The sequence below is a fragment of the Pristis pectinata genome, chromosome 10 (genome assembly GCF_009764475.1).
Source record: "Pristis pectinata isolate sPriPec2 chromosome 10, sPriPec2.1.pri, whole genome shotgun sequence".
Taxonomy (NCBI): domain Eukaryota; kingdom Metazoa; phylum Chordata; class Chondrichthyes; order Rhinopristiformes; family Pristidae; genus Pristis; species Pristis pectinata.
In genome coordinates this window covers 3,558,890-3,583,345 of record NC_067414.1, presented here as the reverse complement: position 1 = coordinate 3,583,345, position 24,456 = coordinate 3,558,890, and the positions used below count along the sequence as shown (strand labels likewise).

Genomic DNA, 24,456 nt, shown 5'->3' with positions numbered 1-24,456 from the left:
ATTGAGGGGTGACCTTATAGAGGTGTACAAACTCATGAGGGGTATAGAAAGGGTGTTTTTTTCCAAGGGAAAGGGAATCAAAGAGGGCACAGGTTTAAGGTGAGAGGGGAAAGATTTAAAAGGAACCTCAGGAGCAACTTGTTCATTCAGAGGATGGTGGGTAGATGGAACGAGCTGCCAGAGGGACTGGTTGAGGCAGGTACATTAGAAACATAGAAAACCCACAGCACCGACAGGCCCTTCGGCCCACAAAGCTGTGCCGAACTTGTTCCTACCTTAGAAATTACTAGGCTTACCCATAGACCTCTGTTTTTCTAAGCTCCATGTACCTCTCCAAAAGTCTCTTAAACGTCCCTATCGTATCCGCCTCCACCACGGTTGCCGGCAGCCCGTTCCACACACTCACCACTCTCTGAGTGAAAAACTTACCCCTGACATCTCCTCTGTACCTACTCCCCAGCACCTTAAACCTGTGTCCTCTTGTGGCAACCATTTCAGCCCTGGGAAAAAGCCTCTGACTACCCACACGATCAATGCTTCTCATCATCTTATACACCTCTATCAGGTCCCCCTCATCCTCCGCCGCTCCAAGGAGAAAAGTCCGAGTTCACTCGACCTGTTTTCATAAGACATGCTCCCCAATCCAGGCAACATCCTTGTAAATCTCTTCTGCACCCTTTAAGAACACTTAAAGAACACTTGCAAAGGTACATGGAAATGTTCGGAGGGATATGGGCCAAATGCGGCCAATTGGGACTAGCTTAGAAGGGCACCTTGGCCGGCATGGACCAGTTGGGCCGAAGGGCCTGTTTCTGTGCTGTATGGCTCTATGACTCTAAATTAGAACTGGGGTCAATCTCATACCACCCATAATCATATTAAATTATGGAGCAGCCTCGAGGGCCCAAAGACTTATATGTACATGCTTCTATTTATTATATTATTGTATTGTTGAAAGTATCCTGACTGGTTGCACCATGGTCTGGTACAGCAATTCCAATGCACTGGAAGAGAGTAGTGGACTCAGCCCAATACATCACGGGCACATCCCTCCCCACCATCGGTAGTATCGACAGGAGGCGCTGCCTCGAGAAGGCAACATCCATCATCAAAGATCCCCACCATCCAGGCCATGCCATCTTCTCACAGCTCCCATGGAGCAGGAGGTACAGAAGCCTGAAGTCCCACACCACCAGGTTCAGGAACAGCTACTTCCCTTCAACCATTTGGTTCTTGAACCAACCTGCACAACCCTCACCACTACAGTATAGCAACACTATGACCACTTTGTGCTGAAATAGACTTTTTTTGTTTTGTTCCAATTGTGTCCTGTCTTGTGAAAATTGTGTATAATTTATGTTTAATGTATGTTTTTCTAGTTAATGCTGCTTATCTGATGCTATGTGCCTGTGATGCTGCTGCAAGTAAATTTTTCATTGCACCTGTGCACACATGGACTTGTGCATCTGACAATAAACTCGACTTTGACTTTGACTTTCTTTGTACGTGTCAGAGCTGGCACTCAATATGTGGCAGATACGTTCCACAACTTAGCAGGTTCAAATTTCACAATCAGATGGACAAATAAATATTCCGGCATTATGCACAGCTCATCCACCTGCACATTGCAAGGTTGTGGGAGAAACTTGAACCATGAGTGAACATTCATTCACCTCAAGCTGGGGGAAGGTCAAATGCAGAATCAAATTAGGCAAAGTGGGATCGTGGCCCATCAAGATGAGATACAATTACAGAAGTTACTCAATGCATCAACCTGTTAACTCCAAAATAGTAAAACAATTCATGTTTGACATCAGCTCATTGTGTCCTTCAGTCTGCCTTTGGTATGCAGCTGAATGTCAATGAAATCCAATGAAGATCACAAGTAACTCTTTTTGGTCAATTTTTGGGGTGCTGAATCATTTGTTAGGAACAACATTTAATCTCTCTCCTGAAGGTAAGATGTCCAGATCACTTTAGGGGCTGACTACCAAGATAAATTTTGTTTCTTCAAATAAATGAAACACACTCACAACAATTGCTACCCGGTAGAGCCTGGGTAAGAGCTCAGCAATTAAACAGAAAATCAAAGATAACCATATCTGTCTAAATCCGTGTCATTATGACACAAAGGAGGCCATTCAGCCCATTGAGTCCAACCAGAGCAATGCAATGAGCCCCACTCAGTCTCTAAATTTCTCTGCCTCCCTGCAACTTATTCCCTCAAGTCAAGTCGAGTTTTTTGTCATCTGCACAAGTCCATGTGTGCACAGGTGCAATGAAAAACTTACTTGTAGCAGCATCACAGGCACATAGTATCAGAGAGACAGCATTCAAAAGAAAAACATAAATATAAATTATGCAAAAATTATACAAGAAAGAACACAATTAGAACAAAAACAAATCCATTGAAATGCAAAGTGGTCAAAAGTGGTTAAACTGTTACTTGTTTTCCCTTGTACTGATGTGATGAAATTATCTGTATCCGTGGTATGCAAAACAAAGTTTTTCACTGTACCTCGGTACATGTGACAATAATAAACCAATTTACTACACTCAGGTAGTGATTAGGGTTGTGCAGGTTGGTTCAAGAACCGAATGGTTGAAGGGAAGTCGCTGTTCCTGAACTTGGTGGTGTGGGACTTCAGGCTTCTGTACCTCCTGCCCGATGGTAGCTGCCAGAAGATGGCACGGCCCGGACGGTGGGGATCTTTGATGATGGATGTTGCCTTCCTGAAGCAGCGCCTCCTGTAGATACTCCCGATGGTGGGGAGGGATGAGCCTGCGATGTACTGAGCTGCCAATCAACTCCCCTTTGATTTTTTTGCCACTTACTGACACTGCAACCGCAGAAGCCAGTTAACCAAGCAGCATATCTTGAGGATACCGAGTACCTGTCCGAAACCACCTGGTCACAGGAAGAACATGCAAATGCCACGTGTTTTCTCACAGTTCCGGTCCTTGGAGCTGTGAGGCAGCAGCACACCATCCTGCAGTTATTAAATAAACATTTGACACCAGCCTTCAAAAAACACCAATCAACACAGTCCAGAAAAATCTGCTGTAAGTGTTGCAGTAAAGAACATCCACAAAACTCAGATCGCACCAGGGTCTATTTCAATTTTTATGTAACAGTTTTATGCTAGTTTATGGTATTGTAATGTGGTGCTGAAAACAAAATGAAGGGACGAAGTGGAAAAGACTGAGTAGTAACAATGATGAATATCTCCATAAACAACGAGATTTCTTCGGCATCTTTGAATTAAGTCTCTTCTCAGCTCACTGTTTCCCTGAGCAATAAACACAAGCTGCATATATGTGACATACAGAGCTGAGGTCACCAAAATGTGCATGAAATTAATAATGTAAAAGGTGATTTGATAGTGAAAATAAATACATTCTGCAATTATTTCATTGAAATGTGCTTTCAAAAGCAACTCACTGTCTATTTGCTCCAAGTATTTGTGACTTGGTAGCGATGAACAATAATCTTCATTTTATTGAAAAATAGCCAGTCTACCAGTTTACACTGTGCTTTCCACTGAGTGAGAATCTGATTTATTATTACAGATGTATGATGTGAAATGTGTTGTTTTGCAGCAGGAGTACAGAGAAAAGACATTAAATTACTGTACATTACAAAAATAAATAAATAGTGCAAAAAAAAAGGAATAACGTGTTCATGGGTTCATGGACCGCTCAAAATCTGACGGTGGAGGGGAAGAAGCTGTTCCTGAATCATTGAGTGTGCTCTTCAGGCTCCTGTACCTCCTCCCCGGTGGTAGTAACGTGAAGAGGGCATGTCCCAGATGGTGAGGATCCTTCGTGATGGACGCTGCCTTCTTGAGGCACTACCTCTTGAAGATGTCCTCGATGGTGGGGAGGGTTGTGCCCGTGATGGAGTTGGCTGAGTCTACAACCCTCTGCAGCCTCTTGCGATCCTGTGCGTTGGAGTCTCCATACCAGGCTGTGATGCAACCTGTGCTTTTAATCTTTGAACAGTGACTCTCTTGCTCAGTTTGTAATATGCACACACATGTTGTCTGCTGGTGTATTCAAGTATTTTCCATATTTCTGGTAAAGATCCAGAACACATTCCTTCATTTCTGGGAGGTGGAAGGGAGGTGTTGCTATTTCTTTATTTGCGTTGACAAAGGAATGCATCAACTGTTCTCAAAGGAGTGGCTTCATCGAATTCTAAATGCCCATTTATTTCGACACTGCACATTGTAACAACAAAGTCCCTCTTGGATCCTATTTGAATCTAATCCACACTGGCAGAATCCGAAAGTTCCCAGGAGCCCAAAGTACAAGACTATCTGATCTGGCTTCCAGAGCAACTCTGTCATTGAGATGCCACAATGAAGCAATAAAAATGGTAAAATGACATTGATACAGCAGAAGGGCCTATTGTGAGATTGACTACCATTCACCAGCTACGCATGCTTGAATGCCTGATCTGAAATGCATGTGAACAGAGTTACAGCTTATTCAATATGCAGCAGGTTGAAATTGGGCTTGTTCGGGTCCAGGGTAAGCTGAGGTTCAGTCGAGGCACTCTCGCTCAAGGATGAGCAGGTTCACGCCTCCATACTAGAGACGAGAGCAGAAAATCGAAGACGACCCTTCAGCGCAGTACTGAGGGGGCCCTGCACCATGAGAGCTGCCGTCTTTCAGATGCTAAGATGCTGGAGTTTCCCCCCACCAGATGGACACAGAAGAACCTGTTCTGAAGAAGAACGGTGGGAGTTCCTGATGGTCTTTTTTCACTTCTCCGTACTGTTCCCAAACAGTCATTCACAACAAAAAATGTAGGTGCACATCTCGCTGGGATGCAAGTTTTCCAATCCCACTGACTTCTCTGCATCATTCATTCTCCTCAACAAGAACCATGACATTTCCCTGAGCCAATTTCAATGCGAATGAACATAGAAACTCAGTATGTCCAATGGTACCATCAGTAACCTCATCTTAGTCTTAAATGGGAACCCCTTTATTCCGAGACCACGGCCCTCTGGTTCTGGAGTTTGCCGTGAGACGAAACTCTATCTCTTTACTATCTGAAACACAGAAGGAGTGTTCTTTTATGGCACTACTGCTGGAGAAAACCTGATCCAGCTGCTGTTCTCTCTGTTGTTGTCTCCCATTGGCATCCCTGTGATATTGAGGTTTGGCAGTCTGCCACTGAACTTTGGATAACATTTTAAAGAACAAAAGAAAATTCAAGCAGGAAGGTCATCTGGTTCATTTGTAGCTCATCCCTTTAAGTACTCTGCTCATGTTTCTGCAAAGCCCTCCATTAACCTTGGCTGACAGGTTATTTAAAAGTCCCAATCACCTTTAGAGTAAAGACTTTTCCTTATCTGGTATATCTTCAAATCTACTTCCTCCTAATTTAAAATGATTGTGCCCCAATCCTGGAGATAAATCAAGAAATATAAATCTAGAGTGACCTCGTCTATCCCATTTTGTACTTCAGTCCAATCAGGCACTCAAAGAAAAACCCTTCCTTTAACCTTCTCTAAATCTTCTCCAAATTTTCCCTCAAATCTCCACATTTATGCTTCAGATTATTTTTCAGAGCTTGCTCTAATGTCCATATACTCTTTTTAAGATGTGGCAACCAAGATTTCTTTCAGTGATCAAAGCACAGTCTTGATATCATAAATTCTGGAGACTTGCATGTAGTGCTGTGTCAATGGATACCAACATGCATTTCTCATTATGAAGTGCCTCGCCATATCTTTTTGAAGTTAATAAGAAAAAAACTGTTGCTCCTAGACTCCCAAACAATCCATGAAATCCTTCCATAAGACCACAAGAATTAGGGACAGGACTAGGCCACTCATTGCCTTGGTTTGCTCCACCATCCAATAAGATCAAGGCTGATCTGACATTCTTTAAGTTCACTTTCTTGTCCCATCCCCATAACCCAAGAGTCCCTTTCTGATGATTAATCTTTCTCAGCCTGAAATACACCCAAGGGCTTTGCCGCCATGGCTGTCTGTGGCAAGGACTTCCAAAGACCGACAACCTCCTGAGAGAAGAAATTCTTCCTCATCTCAGCCTTCATTCCAAGACCACATCTTTATGTTCTATTGTCTGCCATGAGGAAATATCTTCTCAGCATTTACCCTGTCGAGCTCTGTAAGAATCTTACATATTTCAACGAGATTGTCACTCATTCTTCTAAACTCCAATGAATAGAGTGCAAATCCATTCAACCTTTCCTCAGAAGACAACCTTTCCACACCACAGATCCTCCCAGTGAACTTCCTCTGAACCACCTCTGATGAAATAATGTCTTTCCTGAAATAAGGGGACGAAAATTGTTCACAAAGCTCCAAGGTATGGCCACACTAGAGTCATAGAGTTATACAGCATGGAAGAGGCCCTTCAGCCCAACTACTCCATGCTGACCAAGTTGCCTAACTGAGCCAGTCCCATTTGCCTGTGTTTGGCCCATATCCCTTCAAACCTTTCCTATCCATGGACCTGTCCAAATGTCATCCAAATGTTGTAATTGTACCCATCTTTTCCACTTCATCTGGCAGCAAATTCCATATACCCACCACCCTCTGTGTAAAGAAGTTGCCCCTCAGGTCCCTTTAAAATTTTTCCCCTCCAAACCTATGCCCTCTAGTTTGGACTCTGCCACCCTGGGGAAAAGATTTTGGCTATTCACCTTATCTCTGCCCCACATCATTTATAAACTTCTCTAAGGTCACCCCTCAGCCTCCTATGCTCCAGGGGAAAAAAAAAATCCCAGCCTATCCAGCCTCTCCTGCTAACCCAAACCCTGCAATCCAGTAACACCCTCGTAGTGTCGCGGTTAGCGTAATGCTATTACAGCGCCAGTGACCCGGGTTCAATTCCCGCTGCTGTCTGTAAGTAGTTTGTACGTTCTCCCCGTGTCTGCGTGGGTTTCCTCCGGGTGCTCCGGTTTCCTCCCACATTCCAAAGATGTACAGGTTAGGAAGTTGCGGGTGTGCTATGTTGGTGCCGGAAACGTGGCAACACTTGCGGGCTGCCCTCAGAACACTCTACGCAAAAGATGCATCTCACTGTGTGTTTCAATATACATGTGACTAATAAGGAAATCTTTTAGTCTGATAAATCTTTTTTGCACCCTCTCCAATTTAATAACATCCTTCCCATTGAAGGGTGACCAGAACTGTACACAGTCCTAAGAATGTGCTCTTACCAATGTCTTGCACAGCTGTAACATGACGTCCCAACTCCTGCACTCATGTTCTGACTGATGAACTGTTGTAGTATGACCTCCCAACCTTTGTACTCCACTCTCTTGAAATATGAGCTAACATCCCATTAAGCTTTCTTATTACCTACTGTGAGTGTTCAGTGTTTCTCACAGGGATCCCCAAATCCTTCATGCTTTTGCAATATTTTGTTCATTTAAATAATACTCTGTTCTTTTGGTCTTTTTACCAAACTTAATACCTTCATATTTTCCCACATTGTATTCCATTTGCCAACTTTTCTCACTCACTCAATCTACCAGTGCCTCTGTGAATGGTTGACATCCTCATTGCAATTTGTCTTCTGACTTATTTTTTGAGTCATCTGCAATTGGTAATTGGTTCGTTATTGTCACATGTACCGAGCTACAGTGAAAAACTTTGTTTTGCATGCCATCCATACAGATCGTTTCAGCAAATCGGTGCATTGAGGACATCGTCAAGGGCGGTGCCTCAAGGAGGTGGCATCCATCACTAAGGACCCTCACCATCTGGGACATGTTCTCTTCTCGTTACTGCCATCCGAGAAGAGGTACAGGAGCCTGAAGACCCACACTCAGCATTTCAGGAACAGATTCTTCCCCTCCGCCATCAGATTTCTGAATGGTCCATGAACCCATGAACACTACCTCGTTATTCCTTTTCTTTGCACTATTTATTTATTTTTGTAATTTAGAGATTTAGAGGATTGCAACTGTTCTGCTGCCACAAAACAACAAATTTCACGTCCTCTAAGTCAGTGACAATAACCTGATTCTCATTCAGGAGACACAAGAAGTTTTGTTGATGCTGGAATCTGGAGCAATACACAAACGTGCTGGAGGAACTCAGCAGGTCAGGCAGCATCCTGGAGGGAAATGAACAGTCGATGTTTCGGGCTGAGACCCTTCATCAGGACTGGAAAGGAAGAGGGCAGAAGCCAGAATAAGAAGGTGGGGAGAGGGGGAGGAGCACAGGCAGGCAAGGCAATAGGTAAGTCCAGGTGACAGGTGAGTCCAAGTGAGAGGGGGACGGTAGGTGGGTGGGGGAGGGAGGGAAGATGTAATAAGCTGGGAGATGATGGGTAGAAGAGGCGAAGGGCTGAAGAAGAAGGAATCCGGTCGGAGAGGGCAGTGGACCATGGAATAAAGGATGGGGGAGGGGAGGGGAGGGGAAGGGATGGGCAGGTCATCAAGGTAGGCGAGGGAGCCACAGGAATAAGGGAAGACAAAGGAGTTGGTGGGTGGGGGGTGAGGGGGGAGGGTTACCGGAAGTTAGAGAAATTGATGTTGAGGCCGTCAGGTTGGAGATTCCCAAGGCGGAATATGAGGTGTTGTTCCTCCAGCCTGCGCCTGGCCTCAACGTGGCAGTAGCGGAGGCCGTGGACAGCCATGTCAGTATGGGAATGGGATGTGGAATTGAAGTGGGTGGCCACTGGGAGGACGTTGCAGCAGACGGAGTGTCAATCTGCGTCGGGTCTCACCGATGAAGAGGAGGCTGTATCGGGAGCACCGGATGCAATAAATGATAAGACAAGATTTCTTTATTAGTCACATGTACATCGAAACACACAGTGAAATGTATCTTTTGCGTAGAGTGTCTGAGGGCAGCCCGCAAGTGTCGCCACGCTTCTGGCACCAACATAGCATGCCCACAACTTCCTAACCCATACGTCTTTGGAATGTGGGAAGAAACCGGAGCACCCGGGGGAAACCCACACAGTGCCAGGGGGAACGTACAAACTGCTTACAGACAGTGGCTGGAATTGAACCCTTTCTGATCATGGTCTCTCCTCTGCCAGGTAAATGACACCCTCGGATTCACAGGTGAAGTGCTGCCTCACCTGGAAGGATTCATTCTGATTCTGATTGAGATAGTACAAGGGAAAAGCAATAACAGAATGCAGAATAAAGTGTTACAGTACCAGAGAAAGTGCAGTGCAGGCAGACAATAAGGTGCAAAGTCAAGATGAGATAGATTGTGAGGTCAAGAGTCCATCTTATCGTGCTAGGAGACCGTTCAATGGTCTTATAACAGTGGGATAGAAGCTGTCCTTGAGCCTGGTGGTACGTGCTTTCAGGCTTTTGTATCTTCTGCCCGATGGGAGGGGAGAGAAGAGAAAATGACCCAGGTGGGTGGGGTCTTTGATTATACTGGCTGCTTCACCAAGACAATGAGAGGTAAAGACAGAGTCCAAGGAGGGGAGGCTGGTGTCCGTGATGCGCTGGGCTGTGTCCACAACACTCTGCAGCTTCTTGCGGTCTTGGGCAGAGCAGTTGCCGTACCAAGCTGTGATACATCCAGATAGGATGCTTTCTATGGTGCATCGGTAAAAGTTGGTGAGAGTCAAAGGGGACAAACTAAATTTCTTTAGCCTCCTGAGGAAGTTGAGGCGCTGGTGAGCTTTCTTGGCCGTGGCATCTACGTCATTTGACCAGGACAGGCTGTTGGTGATGTTCGCTCCCAGGAACTTGAAGCTCTCAACACTCTTGACCTCAGCACCATTGATGTAGACAGATGCATGTACACTGCTCCCTTTCCTGAAGTCAATGACCAGCTCTTTTATTTTGTTGACATTGAGGGAAAGGTTGTTGTCATGACACCATTCCACTAAGCTCTCTATCTCCTTCCTGTACTCCGACTCATCGCTAGTTGAGATACTGCCTACAATGGTGGTATCATCTGCAAACTTGTAGATGGAGTTAGAGCAGAATCTGGCCACACAGTCATGAGTGTATAGGGGGTAGAGTAGAGTGCTGAGGACGCAGCCTTGTGGGACACCAGTGTTGAGAATAATCGTGCCGGAGGTATTGCTGCCTATCCTCACTGATTGCGGTCTGTTTGTTAGAAAGTCAAGGATCCAGTTACACAGGGAGGTGTTGAGTCCTAGGTCTCGGAGTTTGGTGACAAGCTTGCTTGGAATTATTGTATTGAAGGCAGATCTGTAGTCAATAAACAATAGTCTAACGTAGGTGTCTTTACGGTCCAGGTGCTCCAGAGCTGAGCCTAGGGCCAGGGAGATGGCATCCGCTGCAGACCTGTTTTGCCGATAGGCGAATTGCAGTGGGTCCCGGTTGTCTGGTCAGCTGGAGTTGATGCGTGAGTAGGCTGGAGTTGATGAAACAGTGTCCATTGTAATGGAAAGTGGTCACAGTGGTCACAGTGTTGCTGTACTGAGGCAGGGATTATCCTTACCTTGGTGATTTGATAACCTTTCACAGTTTTCTACACCATATTAGAAGGCAGTTAAGTCCCAATGCACGTCGCTCGTGGTCTTGAGTCACAGCTAACCCAAAGATATCTCAAGTCAGTTTTCCACAACAATTTGAGGTCACTGTGGCTGATGCTAACTTCTTACTCTGGATAAATTTAATTAAATTAATTCATATTTCTAAGTCAAAGTCAAGTTTATTGTCAGATGCACAAGTCCATGTGTGCACAGGTGCAATGAAAAACTTACTTGTAGCAGCATCATAGGCACAGAGCCTCAGATAAGCAGCATTCACAAGAAAAACAGTAAAATTGTGAAAGGCAGAGATAAGGTGAACAGCAACAGTGTTTTCTCCCAAGGTCGGTACAACAGTATCATTGGAGAAGTACATGCAGGGGCAGGGCTCAGAGGGATATGGGTTCAGTGTAGAAATTGGGACTGGACAGGTGGGCACTATGGTCAGCATGGACTGGTTGAGCAGAAGGGCCCGTATCCATGCTGTATTACTCTATGGCTCCAATAACATGGATCTTCTCGAAAGGAGCATGGGCATGCAGTAAGGAAAGGGATGGATGAGTCGGGAGGAGAGTTGTGGAGTCTAAACACTAGTTATGACTAACTGGGTCAAATGGTTTTTGTATGATGCTTTGTGTGTCAGCCTGTGTAACTTAAATGTTTAAAGCTGATGCTTTTCATATTTAAAGAATGCAGTCGTATTTTCACTTGTTACATCTCCAGTTTTTTGCTGGTTGTGAAGTTTGTTTAGCTGCTGCTTTTGACCTCGGCAACAGTGAGATGGCTGGTTCGGTGGGGCTAAGTTCACGTTGTGGCTCATTTCCACATTTTCCATGACTTTACTTAACATGTGATTCCAAATGTACTGGAAACCTGTGTGGATCTGGACAGCACAGCTCCAGTGAGTGGGCAGCGGCCGAACCTCAAAACTCCTGCCAGTTCCTGACATCTCCCAGCCACTGGACTTTGACACAAACTGTGATGCTGCTTAATTTGAGGTCAGCTTCACAGCACTGACCAAACAACCTTCACGTTCGGTTATCATGGCCTGGAACGGCAATTGGAATGGGCAGGAATGTACAAAGCTGCAGAGAGTAGTGGACTCTCACCAATACATCACAGCACATCCCTCCCCACCATGGGCGCTGCCTCAGGAAGGCAACATCCGTCATCAAAGATCCCCACCATCCAGGCCGTGCCACCTTCTCACAGCTCCCATCGGGCAGGAGGTACAGAAGGCCTGAAGTCCCACACCACCAGGTTCAGGAACAGCTACTTCCCTTCAACCATTCAGTTCTTGAACCAACCGGCACAACCCTAATCACTGCCTCAGTACAGCAACACTGTGACCAATTTGATCACTTTGTACTAAAACGGACTTACTTTTCGTTCTATTTGTGTTCTTTCTTGTGCATAATTTATGTTTAATTTTAATGTTTACTATTGTCCTTAGTCAACCACTTCCTCTGGCAGCTCGTTCCATATACTCACCACACTCTGGGTGGAAAAAGTTGCCCCTCAGGTCCCTTTTAAATCTTTCCCCTCTCACGCTAAACCTATGCCCCCTAGTTTTGGACTCCTCTACCCTGGAGAAAAGACTGTTACCGTCCACCTTATCTCTGCCTCTCACAATTTTAAACATTTCTATAAGGGTGTCCTTCATTCTCCGACATTCTAAGGAATAAAGACCCAGCCTGGCCGACCTCTCCCTATAACTCAGGCCCTAGAGTCCTCATAAATCTTTTCTGCTGTAGCGGCTAGCTACACACTACGAAATGAAGACACAGAATCGCTGGTTTGAAATCAGAAGTCGAATGAACGACAGGGGCGCAGTGCACCTTTAATACCTGAAAACTTCCTGCGCTACGGTTCCCGCGCTGACGTCACGCGCGGGTCACCTGACCTTCCCGCACGTGGGCTTTCCTAGCCCGATGATGGGGAAGAAGGAGGGCCCCGCGCCATCTTGGATCGGGGCCTCCGATGATGTTCGCGATGTCGGGAGTCGGTTCGATGCCGGTGCGGTGAGTCACTACACTACACTCTTTCTGGTTTAACCACGTCTTTCCTGTAACAGGGTGACCAAAACTGCACACAGTACTCCAAGTGCGGCCTCACCTACGACTTATACAACTGCTACATAATGTCCCAACTCCTAGACTCAGTGCCCTGACCGATGAAGGCCAGTGTGCTAAACGCTTTTTTCACCACCTTGTCTACCTGTGATGCCGCTTTCTACGAACTATGCTCTTGTACTCCTTGGTCCCTCTGTTCCATTGCACTCCCTAGTGCCCTACCATTCACAGTACAAGTTCTACGCTGGTTTGACTTTCCAAAATGCATCACCTCACACTTATCTGTATTGAAATCCACTTGCCACTCCTCGGCCCACTTCCCGAACTGATCGAGATCCCCCTGTGATCGACGATAACCTTCTTCACTATCAACACCTCCTAATTTTGTGTCTTCCCCTTGGTTACCTGGTACATCACATTCCAACCACTCATCCTGTCTGGAAAACTTCCTTCTGAACTTGTTGGCAATCTTATCATCATTAGTTGTGTTGACAGATTTTTTTAAAAATATAGCGACTGGCTTAACATCAATAGCAATTTACAGTAGTATTTAATTCTGCGTCAATGTGAAGATATTGTGCCTACGTGGAATTCAATTACTTAAAAAGAACATTGGAAGTTTGCAGAAATGCAGCAGACAGCCTGATACTTGCTGTTTTGTTAAAAATAACACCAGCGGAGAAGCCATTATATTCCCAGTGAATCAATCTCACGTCTGTGTGAAGCACAATGACCTATGGAAAGTGGCAGAAAATATTGCTTCACACTCTAAGTGGTCAACAAAGCCTCTGAATAAAGGTAAGGAATTCAAGAGCTCATTGAAATGAATGTTCAAATATCTTGTCTGTTGTTTGTTTGAGGTAAATATTTGGATACCTGTCGTGTCACATTGACAGATGTAGCCGTGCATTACTAATGGAGAATCTCTGTTCAACAGCAGTGATGTCGTACTGTGATAAAGTGCTCGATTTGCCATTGAAAATGCAACATGTACCAATGCAGTGTGTTTTGAATCTACTCCAGGTACAAAGTGCAACTGCTAACTAGGATCAATAAGCTTATCTTCTCATTGCTTTTGCACTGCACTAAAGATTCAAAAATGCAAGAAAAGAAAAAAAGGGAAAAATCACAGGTTCGCATGAAGGAATATCGAAGGTTTCTGCCCGGGTCTTCTAAGATGATTGCTGATGGTGAGACAATAAGGGGGAAAATTTGCCTGAATTCAGCAGTGACGCACACAAAGGCTCAATGTGAATCAAAATGTCTTCAGTAACTCAGAGTACAAAAGCTACGTGATGTGTGATGCTTTCTGTATCTGCCTGCAAATGAACAGTGTTGTGAAGTGTAACAGGTTTGTGAGGTAGTATCGTACACTATATTGAACCATACTCACACAATAAAATATTGCTGTTCATAGCATCAAAACTTTCAAACAAAGGCCATACAGTCATACAGCATAAAACAGGCCCTTCAGCCCGACTGGTCCATGCCAACCAAGATTCCCATCTAACCTTGTCCCATTTGCCCGCATTTGGTCCATATCCCTCAAAACCTTTCCTATCCATGTAGCTGTCCAAGTACCTTTTAAATGTTGTTATTGTACCTGCCTCTACCACTTCCTCTGGCAGCTCGTTCCATATACTGACCACCCTCTGGGTGAAGAAGTTGTCCCTCAGGTTCCTCTCTCACCTTGAACCTATGCCCTCCGATTCTTGATTCACCAACCCCGGGAGAAAGGACTGTGCACATTCACCTTATCTATGCCCCTCGGGATTTTACACACTTCTATAAGATCACCCCTCATTCTCCTATGCTCCAATGGAAACAGTCCCAACCTACTCAACCTCTCTCCATAACTCAGTCCCTCGAGTCCTGGCAACATCCTCGTAAATCTCCTCTGCACTCTCTTTCCAGCTTAATGGCACCTTTCCTGCAGCAGGGTGACCGAAACTGAACACAACGCTCCAAATGTGGCCTCACCAACCTCTTGTACAACTGCAACAGGACATCCCAACTTCTAAACTGTGGAATATTATAACGTAAGACCAAAATATCATCACAAATGTGGAGGTTCCTTAATTAGGTTCCAATGGAAGGTCATTAACCTGAAACTAGTTGAGTCTGACTCATTTACAGTATTTCTCTGCACACATTTTTCACATTGTTTCCCTTAATGGCTTAGAAATTACCAGTCATGAGGCCAAGATAAGTATAAAAGTATAAAAAAAATGGGAAAGTAAAGACAGGAAAGTAGTTTGAAGGGCCCAAGACAAGGTTCAACAATTATAAGGTGAAGTGAAGAGATTTAAGGGCATGATTTTTTTTTGTTGAAGATTATGAAGACAATGATCCGGATGCATAACTTGAATTAATTATTGATACGTGAATCTTTGAGTGGATCAGAAAGAGTGTTGAACTGAAGAATGATAAAAATGTTCAATCAACCAAATGGATTAATCAAAATTCCAACAGGTTCCATGTGAAGATTTGATCAACTTGTAGATTTTATTAATATTAGTAGTCTCTATATTCGATTTGCAACTGGGATATTCATCACTTAAAATATACTACTAACCCACCCAAGGAAGCAAAATGTCAAAGAATTCACTTAAATTAGTCTTCAGTGAGTGGAGAAAAAGTTTCTGAACAAAGTCAGATGACTTGCTTTCAAGCTGTCAATTTTGAGACTGTTGTCATGTGATCCATGTGCGCCGTACGCTACGTAAACAGCAGAGGGCAATAGTGCACCATATAGGCTTCATCCTCACTGCGATTTGCGTGATATTCCATTACATAAAAGGTGAGTAATTTTCCATTGTCAGAAACTTCACACTTTTATCATAAGAACAACAATTTAAACCAGATACCATTGGCTGGCACCAATGAACTGAATTTTAAACGTGTAGTCCAATGTGCAGCCTCAACTATAAATGAACATTGAATACAAGGGATGCAGGGGGAGTTTCTAAACCACAGTCTCTAAGGGAACCAAAGTCTGTGTCATAATATCTTAGAATCATAGACGTGTGCAGCACAGAAACGGGCCCTGTCCGCCAACCCCACCCACATTGACCGTGATGGCTATCTATGCTAATCCCATTTTCCCACATAGAGCCTGTATCCCTCTACACCTTTTCTACCTAGTTATCTGTCCAAACCTTTCAAACATTGTAATTGTATCTGCCTCCACTGCCTCCTCTGGCAGCTCATTCCGTCTACCCCTCACCCTCTGTGTGAAAAACTTACCCCTCAGATCTCCTATGTTTCTCCCCACTCACCTTAAACCTGTACCCTCTAGACTCCCCTGCCCTGGGAAAAAAAACTCTGATTATCTGTCCTATCTGTGTCCCTCACCATTTTATGAATGTCCACACGGTCACTCCTCAGCCTCCGACATTTCAGTGAGAATAAACCCAGCCTTTCTGATGACAACACAGGAGACGGCAGATGCTGGGACCTGGAGCAACAAACAATCTGCTGGAGGAACTCAGCGGGTCGAGCAGATGTCCAGATGAAGGGTCTCAACGCGAAACAATGACTGTCCGTTTCCCTCCACAGATGCTGCCCTCCGCTGAGTTCCTCTGGCAGATTGTGTGTTGCAGCCCACCTGATCTCTCCTCAAAACTCCATTCCTGGAAACACCCTGGTGAATCTCTTCCACACTCTCTATATTGCTTCCCCATCCCTCCTGTGGTGTGGTGTCCAGAACTGTACATTAGACTCACTGAAGCTTCACAACTTGGCCAGAACCAACACACATCCTCTCTGCTGAGTTTTGAAAATGCAACATCTTGAAGGTCCAGTCAAAACCACTTTAGCCCCTACTGTGAGATACAAACGTCCATGGTAAGTATGCTGCTTGTACATGTTTTGTCAGCAAGTATTCCAAACATTTTACCAATGTACTTCTGTAACTTCTTCCTTCCTTGCTCTGTATTGGGGTTTACGATTCAATGAAGAATAATTGCGGAATTGGACTTGTTATGCACAAGAGTCTATTTCTGTGTCATGATCTCTGTGCACTTCTATTTAATTTTAATTGATATTTATTGTCATTCCTGAACTTACAGATGTTATGCAGATGTTAATCATTAATAGGTTTAAATAGAGTTGAGAGAAATGTTGCAGAAGTTAGCTCAACATCCACCGACATCAACTATAATAATATGACGTACCAGCCAAAAGGACGTATTTCTATGAAATTCTCTTCACTTTTTAACAAAAATACAAATGTTTTCAGCATCAGCTTGTCTTAATGAGGCAGATATTCATGGGTTTAATATCACTGACACGTCACTGCAATGCTGCCCTGTTTTTTAAATGGTGTCAGAGGTATTAAGCAAAAGGTCCCAGTTACCTGCCAAAGCAGTGTTCAAGGAGGGTTGGAGAAGTGAGACCTGTGTCCGAACCAATACTTTGGTCCTGTTAATGAAGGCTAACTGGCCATTTATTTCTTTGCTGTATATGAGACTTCACTGCTGGACATGCACTGCATTATGACAGGAACAATGCTTCAAACATTTGCTCTGAACCTAAAATGCATTTTATAATTCTAATTTTTTTTTTGTTCACAGATGTTTTGCAAAATTATGCAAAGGAAATGTTACATGCTAGTAGGTGGGTCAGGGGTCCTTTTTTTATTCACCCAATCTCCAGGATGAATCTTTGGATCAAGAGAATAGGCAAATATATTTTGCTCATGCCAATTGTGCATAATTTAACCCTTATATCTCCCCAGTAGAGACGAAAGAGACTGCAGATGCTGGAATATTTCTCCATCAATCTTCAGGCCTGGGAGTTCCTCCAGCAGATTGCTTGTTGCTCCAAATTCCAGCGTCTGCAGTCTTTGGTGTCTCTGATGCATTTCAGAATGGGTAGGAATGGTGGAGTTGGGTGGTGCGCAATGAACGAAGTTGTGCAGTGTGGTTTAAGTGTGGAAGCTTTCTTTTGTGTGCACGCAAACCGAGAAATTAATTCTCCACACTTGAATTTTCAATCCTACAACAATGAGCACAGTGAAAGCTGCTTCCTGCAGAATATGAAAGGAAAATATTGAAATCTGGTCCAAATCATCTAATTATAGTCAAAACGCTTTTTAGCCAGTGGCTCTGACTAATCCTCCAAGGCTCTATATTTACAGGGCTCCAATCGCAAATTAACATTAACTGAGCCTTGCTGCTTGACATTAATCATCCATTAAAATATTCTATTTACTTGTTGGCTAAAACTGCTGTTGACTCATGTTTTAATCATTAACTGTTGCCTCAGTTCCGACTGTTACTTAATTACCAGTAAACACAAACAGAACATCCAAGGCTGATGTCATTATCCTTATTTTACCAAAAAATCTCTAATTAGTGACATTAGAAAAATTGGTGAAAACTATTTTGCATCAAATCACATTGATGAAGAAAGCCAATAATTTTCCTTCCTACCTTCATTAGTCAAGGTGACAGTTATACCAGTAGCTCCCAACACCACAAGACACATTGCCAGACAATGTTATAAATGTTCACAAAACACTCTCCTCTGCAGATCCTTGGTCTTGGTATCTATGTTCACTATTGTATCAATTAGATAAACCCTTCACTACTTTTCATAGGAATTAAGGCAACAGAAAAGATATCAGGAACAAGGTGACGAGCTTTGAACTGTTATCCAGCTACTTTTCATGCACTAATGCATTTCATGATGCACAGTTTCAACGCTGACCCCTCCACAGAGGCTGCTCGACCTGCTGAGTTCCTCCAGCAGATTGTTTGTTGCTCCAGATTCCAGCAGCTGCAGTCTCCAATACATTTCATAATCATTATCAGGGACCACCCAGCTGTCTTCATGTTTGGTAGGAGCTTTTTGGAAGATTGGGTCACCAAATAGAGAACTGTGATCTCCATTTGGCAGAATACTCAATTTACTTTATTATAAACCAAGGCAAAAAAATGGCAGACTCTGACCGCCACATTTCAGTATCAAGGTAGACGCTGTGTTATATTGGAACACCAAACCACGGGCATCCATTGCTCAGTGGGCTATGACAGCAGAGGAAATGTGGGTTTCTCATTCATCACACACCTCACAAAAGTAAAACCTCTCCTCAGGGTAGAGATTCTATTGCATGCGCCAGGTCTTTACCCATGCACAACACGACAGACAGGTGAAGCTGGAAATTCATCAGTCGCGGTGCATAAGCCTCCATCAGGGAATCCACCACTGAGGATGACAAACCTTCTCCAATAGACTGGATGTTAGAGACACTGCAGGAAGACTCTTCTACCTTCTGTTGAGGGGCAGGAATTGAGGGATGGGGTGAGATCTGACTGTTCTAATCATTCTCTTGGGCTTCCACCTCACCCCACTTCAACCAACCCCGAAACCTTCTCCTTGTGACTTACTCAAGTGCGGAACATTTTAGGTTGGGTTCTGGCCAGGTGTGCGACAGGTTAAGGGCCAAGCCTTGAAACCACTCAGGCCCCAGAGAGCAAAGGCCACTGACAGGTTTGCATTCACCTTGACAAACACCGACATCTGCCTGAATTGACTTTGAATCGCCCGATGTTGCCAGCACCCACATTTTAAATAAAGTGCCCTCAATTTAACGATAGGAAAAGACAAATACACTTCCCACCCAGACTGAGCTCGAACCTCAAAGTTGTTTGTTAATATCCATAGCCATTATCTCTAAAATACACATTACAGGTGAATGTACTTTGAAACAATTTAAAATGTAATGGCAAGCTCAATAATAAATTCACTGACTGGGTAAGACAGATTTACTTCATCTTATCCAACTCAAAAGCAGGGAAACTGATTAAAACACAAGTTTTAGTAAATTATAAAGCAACATGAAGCACTGAGAAAAGAACTGATTTTTTCAGCTGTAAAGTTCAAATGGTACTTCTGGAGAAAACAATTTTTAAATATAAAACCGGCTCCCTTATTTGCACCTAAATAACCTAACATACAATCGGATACTCTATCCATGATATTCTGCAAAGTGGAATTCCTAAAATGCCTTATCTTGTCCTGCATGATGATATTGCTAATTCACCAGAGTCTGCAAAAAGTCTTTCAGACGTTGGCCAAGCAAAGGAAATGTATGATTCTGCCAGAAGCAAGGAGAAAAAGAACAAAGTAAACCGTATGATTCGAGATTCCCACAGACTTCTCTCTTTTGGGATGTCCATGAAACCATCAACCCAAAGCTTAAGCCCTGTCGGTTTTCATTTAAACTTCTCGACATTGCTACAGATCAGATTATTTGATACATTCAAGTGAAATTCTGGCAGCATCAAAGGATGGACTCCCTCCACCTTAAATGACTCAGAAGCTATGAAGCTGAAGTTCATAAAAAGTTTATTTATTTAAAAGCAGCTGCGAGTCTGAGCGGTTTGTCAAGTTATTAAAGTGATATAAAGAACTCCAGATTCCTGGAATAATCAAGTGGAAGCAGATTCAAGCCTGCACCATAATTCACATAGAACATAGAACAGTACAGCACAGGAACAGGTCCTTTGGCCCACAATGTTGTGCTGAACTAATTAAACACCTAACTAAACTATTCTCTTCTGTCTACACAATGTCCCTTCCCTCCATTCTCTGCACATTCATGCACCTATCTAAGAGCCTCTTAAACACCTCTATCATATCCGCCTCCACCACCACCCCTGGCAGCACATTCCAGGCACCCACCACTCTCTGTGTAAAAAAAAACATGCCCCGCACATCTCCTTTGAACTTCCCCCCTCTCACCTTAAGTGCATGTCCTCTTGTATATGACATTTCTACCCCGGGAAAAAAAGTTCTGACTGTCTACCTATACCTCTTATAATCTTATAAGCCTCTATTAGGTCTCCCCTCAGCCTCTGCTGCTCCAGAGAAAACAACCTAAGTTTGTCCAACCTCTCCTCATGGCACATGCCCTCTAATCCAGGCAGTGTCCTGGTGAACCTCTTCTGCACCCTCTCCAAAGCCTCCGCATCCTTCCTATAATGGAGCAACCAGAATTGAATGTGCATAATTCACATTACCACTATTTGGAGCCCACACTAGCTTTGAAAGCAATCCGTGATTGAGGAACAGAGGTTTCAGTGTAAAGTGATCTGTGCACAGGCTACACAAGCCACCTGGGTACAATTCATGCAGCCAACAAGTAAAAACAATATTTATAAGGAGTACTACTCAAGGGAGTACTACTGAAGGAAGGAAATCACAAAAGACAAAAATGTAAAAGTACAACAAGCCATCAGGGTCTAGCCAAATCATCAAGAGTTACACAACGATATTTTCATTGGAATTTCCCATCAATGGAAGTTGACGTGGGTTGACCACTGTTAACTAAGCCTGGGGCCAAACACCACCATTCTCTCACCTCACTAACCTGATTCCAAATCTTCCCCTGTCTTAATTTTAATAGCAGAAGCTTGAGTGAAATAAAAACCCAAAATATATCAAGGTCAAGTTTCCAGTAAATGAAGGGGAGCTGCATGGAGAAGAAGGACTCCAGTCAATAGACAATAGACAATAGAAGCAGAAGTAGACCATTCGGCCCTTCGAGTCTGCACCGCCATTTTGAGATCATGGCTGATCCTCTTCATGAAGAATGGACCTTCTACCTCATGGTCCCCCCCTCTCATGCTGCACAGCACACGATTTTGGCTACAGATAAAATTAGTCCAGTAGCAAGTGGGGCCATTTTGAGCTGGATATCACTGAAAAAAAATTGCAAATAATAGCAGGGCAAAAACTGAAAGGAAAGATCCACAGTTGGAGGCCGACCTTACCGCTTTTCAGGTGGACCTCAATCTGGACATCAAAGTACTTCCTGCTGAAAACAGGCCAGAGTCACATCGCTCTGTGAAACACTTGCACAATAAAGAAGATTTCAGAAACGCAACTAAGTCTAGGAGATATGTCAACCCGTACAGCTGGATAACCCATCCAATTTGGAGCTAGAAGCAGGACATGTCCTTCCCCAAGCAGAAAATTGTGCAGGATGTGTTCCTGAATATCCCGCCATTGGCCCATTCCACGATTATCTTGCACATTCACAAGAGTGCAAGTCAGGTGTACCTCTGCCAGTGGCTTAACTTCTATCATGAGTGAAAAGAAATCACCTGAGTTCAGTAAGATTCAGTCCAATAAGCTGGATGAGTTCACAGACTACGGTGGCTTCATTTTAACCATCAGGTCAAGCAACAGCTGAATACTTGACACCTTTCTGAATGTCTGTAATGGCGACATGATAAGTTTGACAGCTCGAGTTATCAAGCTGGCATGTAACATCAGCACCCACACTCCCCCAACCCATTTCCTCATACACTGCTCATCATTTAAATAAATACATGGAAACCATTGTCAGGAAATGGTACGGTTTAAATTGACCTTCACAGTCTCAGTTGAAAGCCATCACACCACTAATTCCCATTTATTGCTTAATGTTTAGAATTAAGGGAATGTGGGAAATTGAAATCAAAATGAGTGACTCAGAAGGTCCTTTCAATTTCCAGCAGTATTATTTCAACATCTGATTATAAATGAACATTAATTTTATTCAGTGTCAAAGTCTGAATTGCACACACGTACACTCATGCATGCAGTACCAAGTCGCTCATTTAAAATTCTTCCAACGTGGATGTGATCCAGATTTTGTGCATTTGTGTCAACATTTTGCGGTAGAAATTGCAATGAATGATAAACTAAAACCCTGTCTTCAGACCAGGCATTCAAATGAAGGTGCAGCAGCAACTTTGGCGAGTGCCTTTTTCCCTAAAGAAGTATTGGATTGCAAGCGGTTTTTTATCAACTTCACGACTTGAAACTAAGCAATCAATTTTAGACTAATGGATTCCTGCTCCTGGTGAAAGACAACGGAAAAGAGTGAAGTCTTAAATCCATAATTAGCGTAAGTTTCAATGCAAACATTCAAGAAAAGTTCACATAATATCAGTGGATGCTGCTTGTGGCTTTACCTAAAATAGTGGATTTTAGTACCATTGCAATTCCAGGAATTAAACAGCTTCACATGACAGAAAACCAACCAGGTTTAAGAGTCGTGTCAACTTATACGACAGGAAAACCCATCCAATTTGGAGTTTCAGGAACAGGACATGTCCTTCCCCAAGCAGAACATTATGCAGGACATGTTCCCGAAACTCCTGCCATTGGCCCATTCCACAATCACTCTGCACACTCACGTGAGTCCAAGTCAAATGTACCTCAGCCAGAGGCTTAACATCTATCAGTTGTGAAAATAAATCTCTTTAACTCAGTAGGATTCAGTCCAATAAACCAGATGAGTTCACAAATCAAGGTGGTTTCAGATAGAGGACACAATGTCAAATAAATAAAAAAGATCTGACAAGCCCTCAGTCATCATCAAACCATTGCATGTACAATTTCATAAAAAGGATCAGATATGTGATGAAAATTTATCTACAATCCTTCAAGAAGCTTTCAAAATCATTTGCCAATCTTGCAAGCATGGAAAAATTAAAGCAACCAGCTCCAAAACCCTTCTGTTGTGCACAGGAGCCCCACAGAGAAGCCACAAGCTGCTACCAGGATTCTACTTGGCTCTTTGAAAACAGAAATTGCCTTTGTACTTGCCATATTGTTAGTGCTTCAGCCCCACTAATCTCCAGGATATCGTATCCATCCTCCAGCTGGAAGTCCGAGAAGATGAGTGCGATGGTATCGCCAGGTTCCGCCAGGATGGTCCACGTGCAGTCAGCATTATTGTTGTACTCTGATGGGAAGTGTGGACTTGAGATCACTCCACTGGTTCCTCGCAACGTCCCACCACATGCTCCCTCAGCTACAAAAGAGCAAAGGGAAAAAACAATGATGCACAGAGTTCCCAACAAAAAATCTGAAACCAAATTTCTGTTCAGCATGGACATTGGCAATAGTTTCTCAACAAAATATATAATTTGTTTTACAGTCAAGATTTGGAGTCTTGTGTTCAGTTTTGTTTACCCTGCTATGGGAAAGATCCCATTAAGCTGGAAAGAGTGCAGAGGAGATTTACGAGGATGTAGCCGGGACTCGAGGGACTGAGTCGTGGAGAGAGGTTGAGCAGGTTGGGACTGTTTCCATTGAAGTGTGGGAGAATGAGAGGTGATCTTATAGAGGTGTATAAAATCATGAGGGCCTTGGACAGGGTGAATGCACACAGTCTTTTTCCCAGGGTTGGAGAATCAAGAACGAGAGGCCATAGGTTTAAGGTGAGAGGGGAGAGATTTAATAAGGTAAGATAAGATCTTTATTAGTCACACGTACATCGAAGCACACAGTGAAATACATCTTTTGCGTAGTGATTTTGGGGGGCAGCCCGCAAGCATCGCCATGTTTCTGCCGCCAACATAGCATACCCACAATTTCCTAACCCGTACGTCTTTGGAATGTGGGAGGAAACCGGAGCACCCGGAGGAAACCCACGCAGACACGGGGAGAACGTACAAACTCCTTACAGACAGTGGCCGGATTTGAACCCGGGTCGCTGGCACTGTAAAGCATTGTGCTAACCACTATGCTACCGTGCCGTCCATAATATGGACCTGAGGGGCGACTTTATCACTCAGAAGGTGGTCAGTATATGGAACGAGCTGCCAGAGGAAGTGGTTGAGGCAGGTACATTAACAAAATTTAAAAGGTACTTGGACAGGTACATGGAGAGGAGAGGTTTAGAGGGCTATGGGTCAAAGGTGGGCAGATGGGACTAGATCACTGGGAAACACAGTCGACATGGATCAGTTGGGCCGAAGGGCCTGTTTCCATCCTGCATGACTCTACGACTCTAAGAATTTCATGTAGACTCGGATTTATATGATTATTACATGTGTTATATGATATATGTTATCGATGTGGTGTACTATGTAATGCACAATACTATTTTACACAATAATTATTTAAGAAAACCAGA

The 24,456-nt window shown here is 43.7% G+C and overlaps 1 protein-coding gene across 1 annotated transcript in view; it reads right to left on the bottom strand.

Annotated features, from left to right (window-relative positions):
- The window catches only part of LOC127575302 (CUB and sushi domain-containing protein 1-like), a 2,402,828-nt gene that overhangs the window by 1,345,282 nt on the left and 1,033,090 nt on the right, over nucleotides 1–24,456 (bottom strand). Inside the window, 1 exon segment of the mRNA XM_052025075.1 lies at nucleotides 23,142–23,349. Within this exon segment, the coding sequence (XP_051881035.1) occupies nucleotides 23,142–23,349 (208 nt within the window).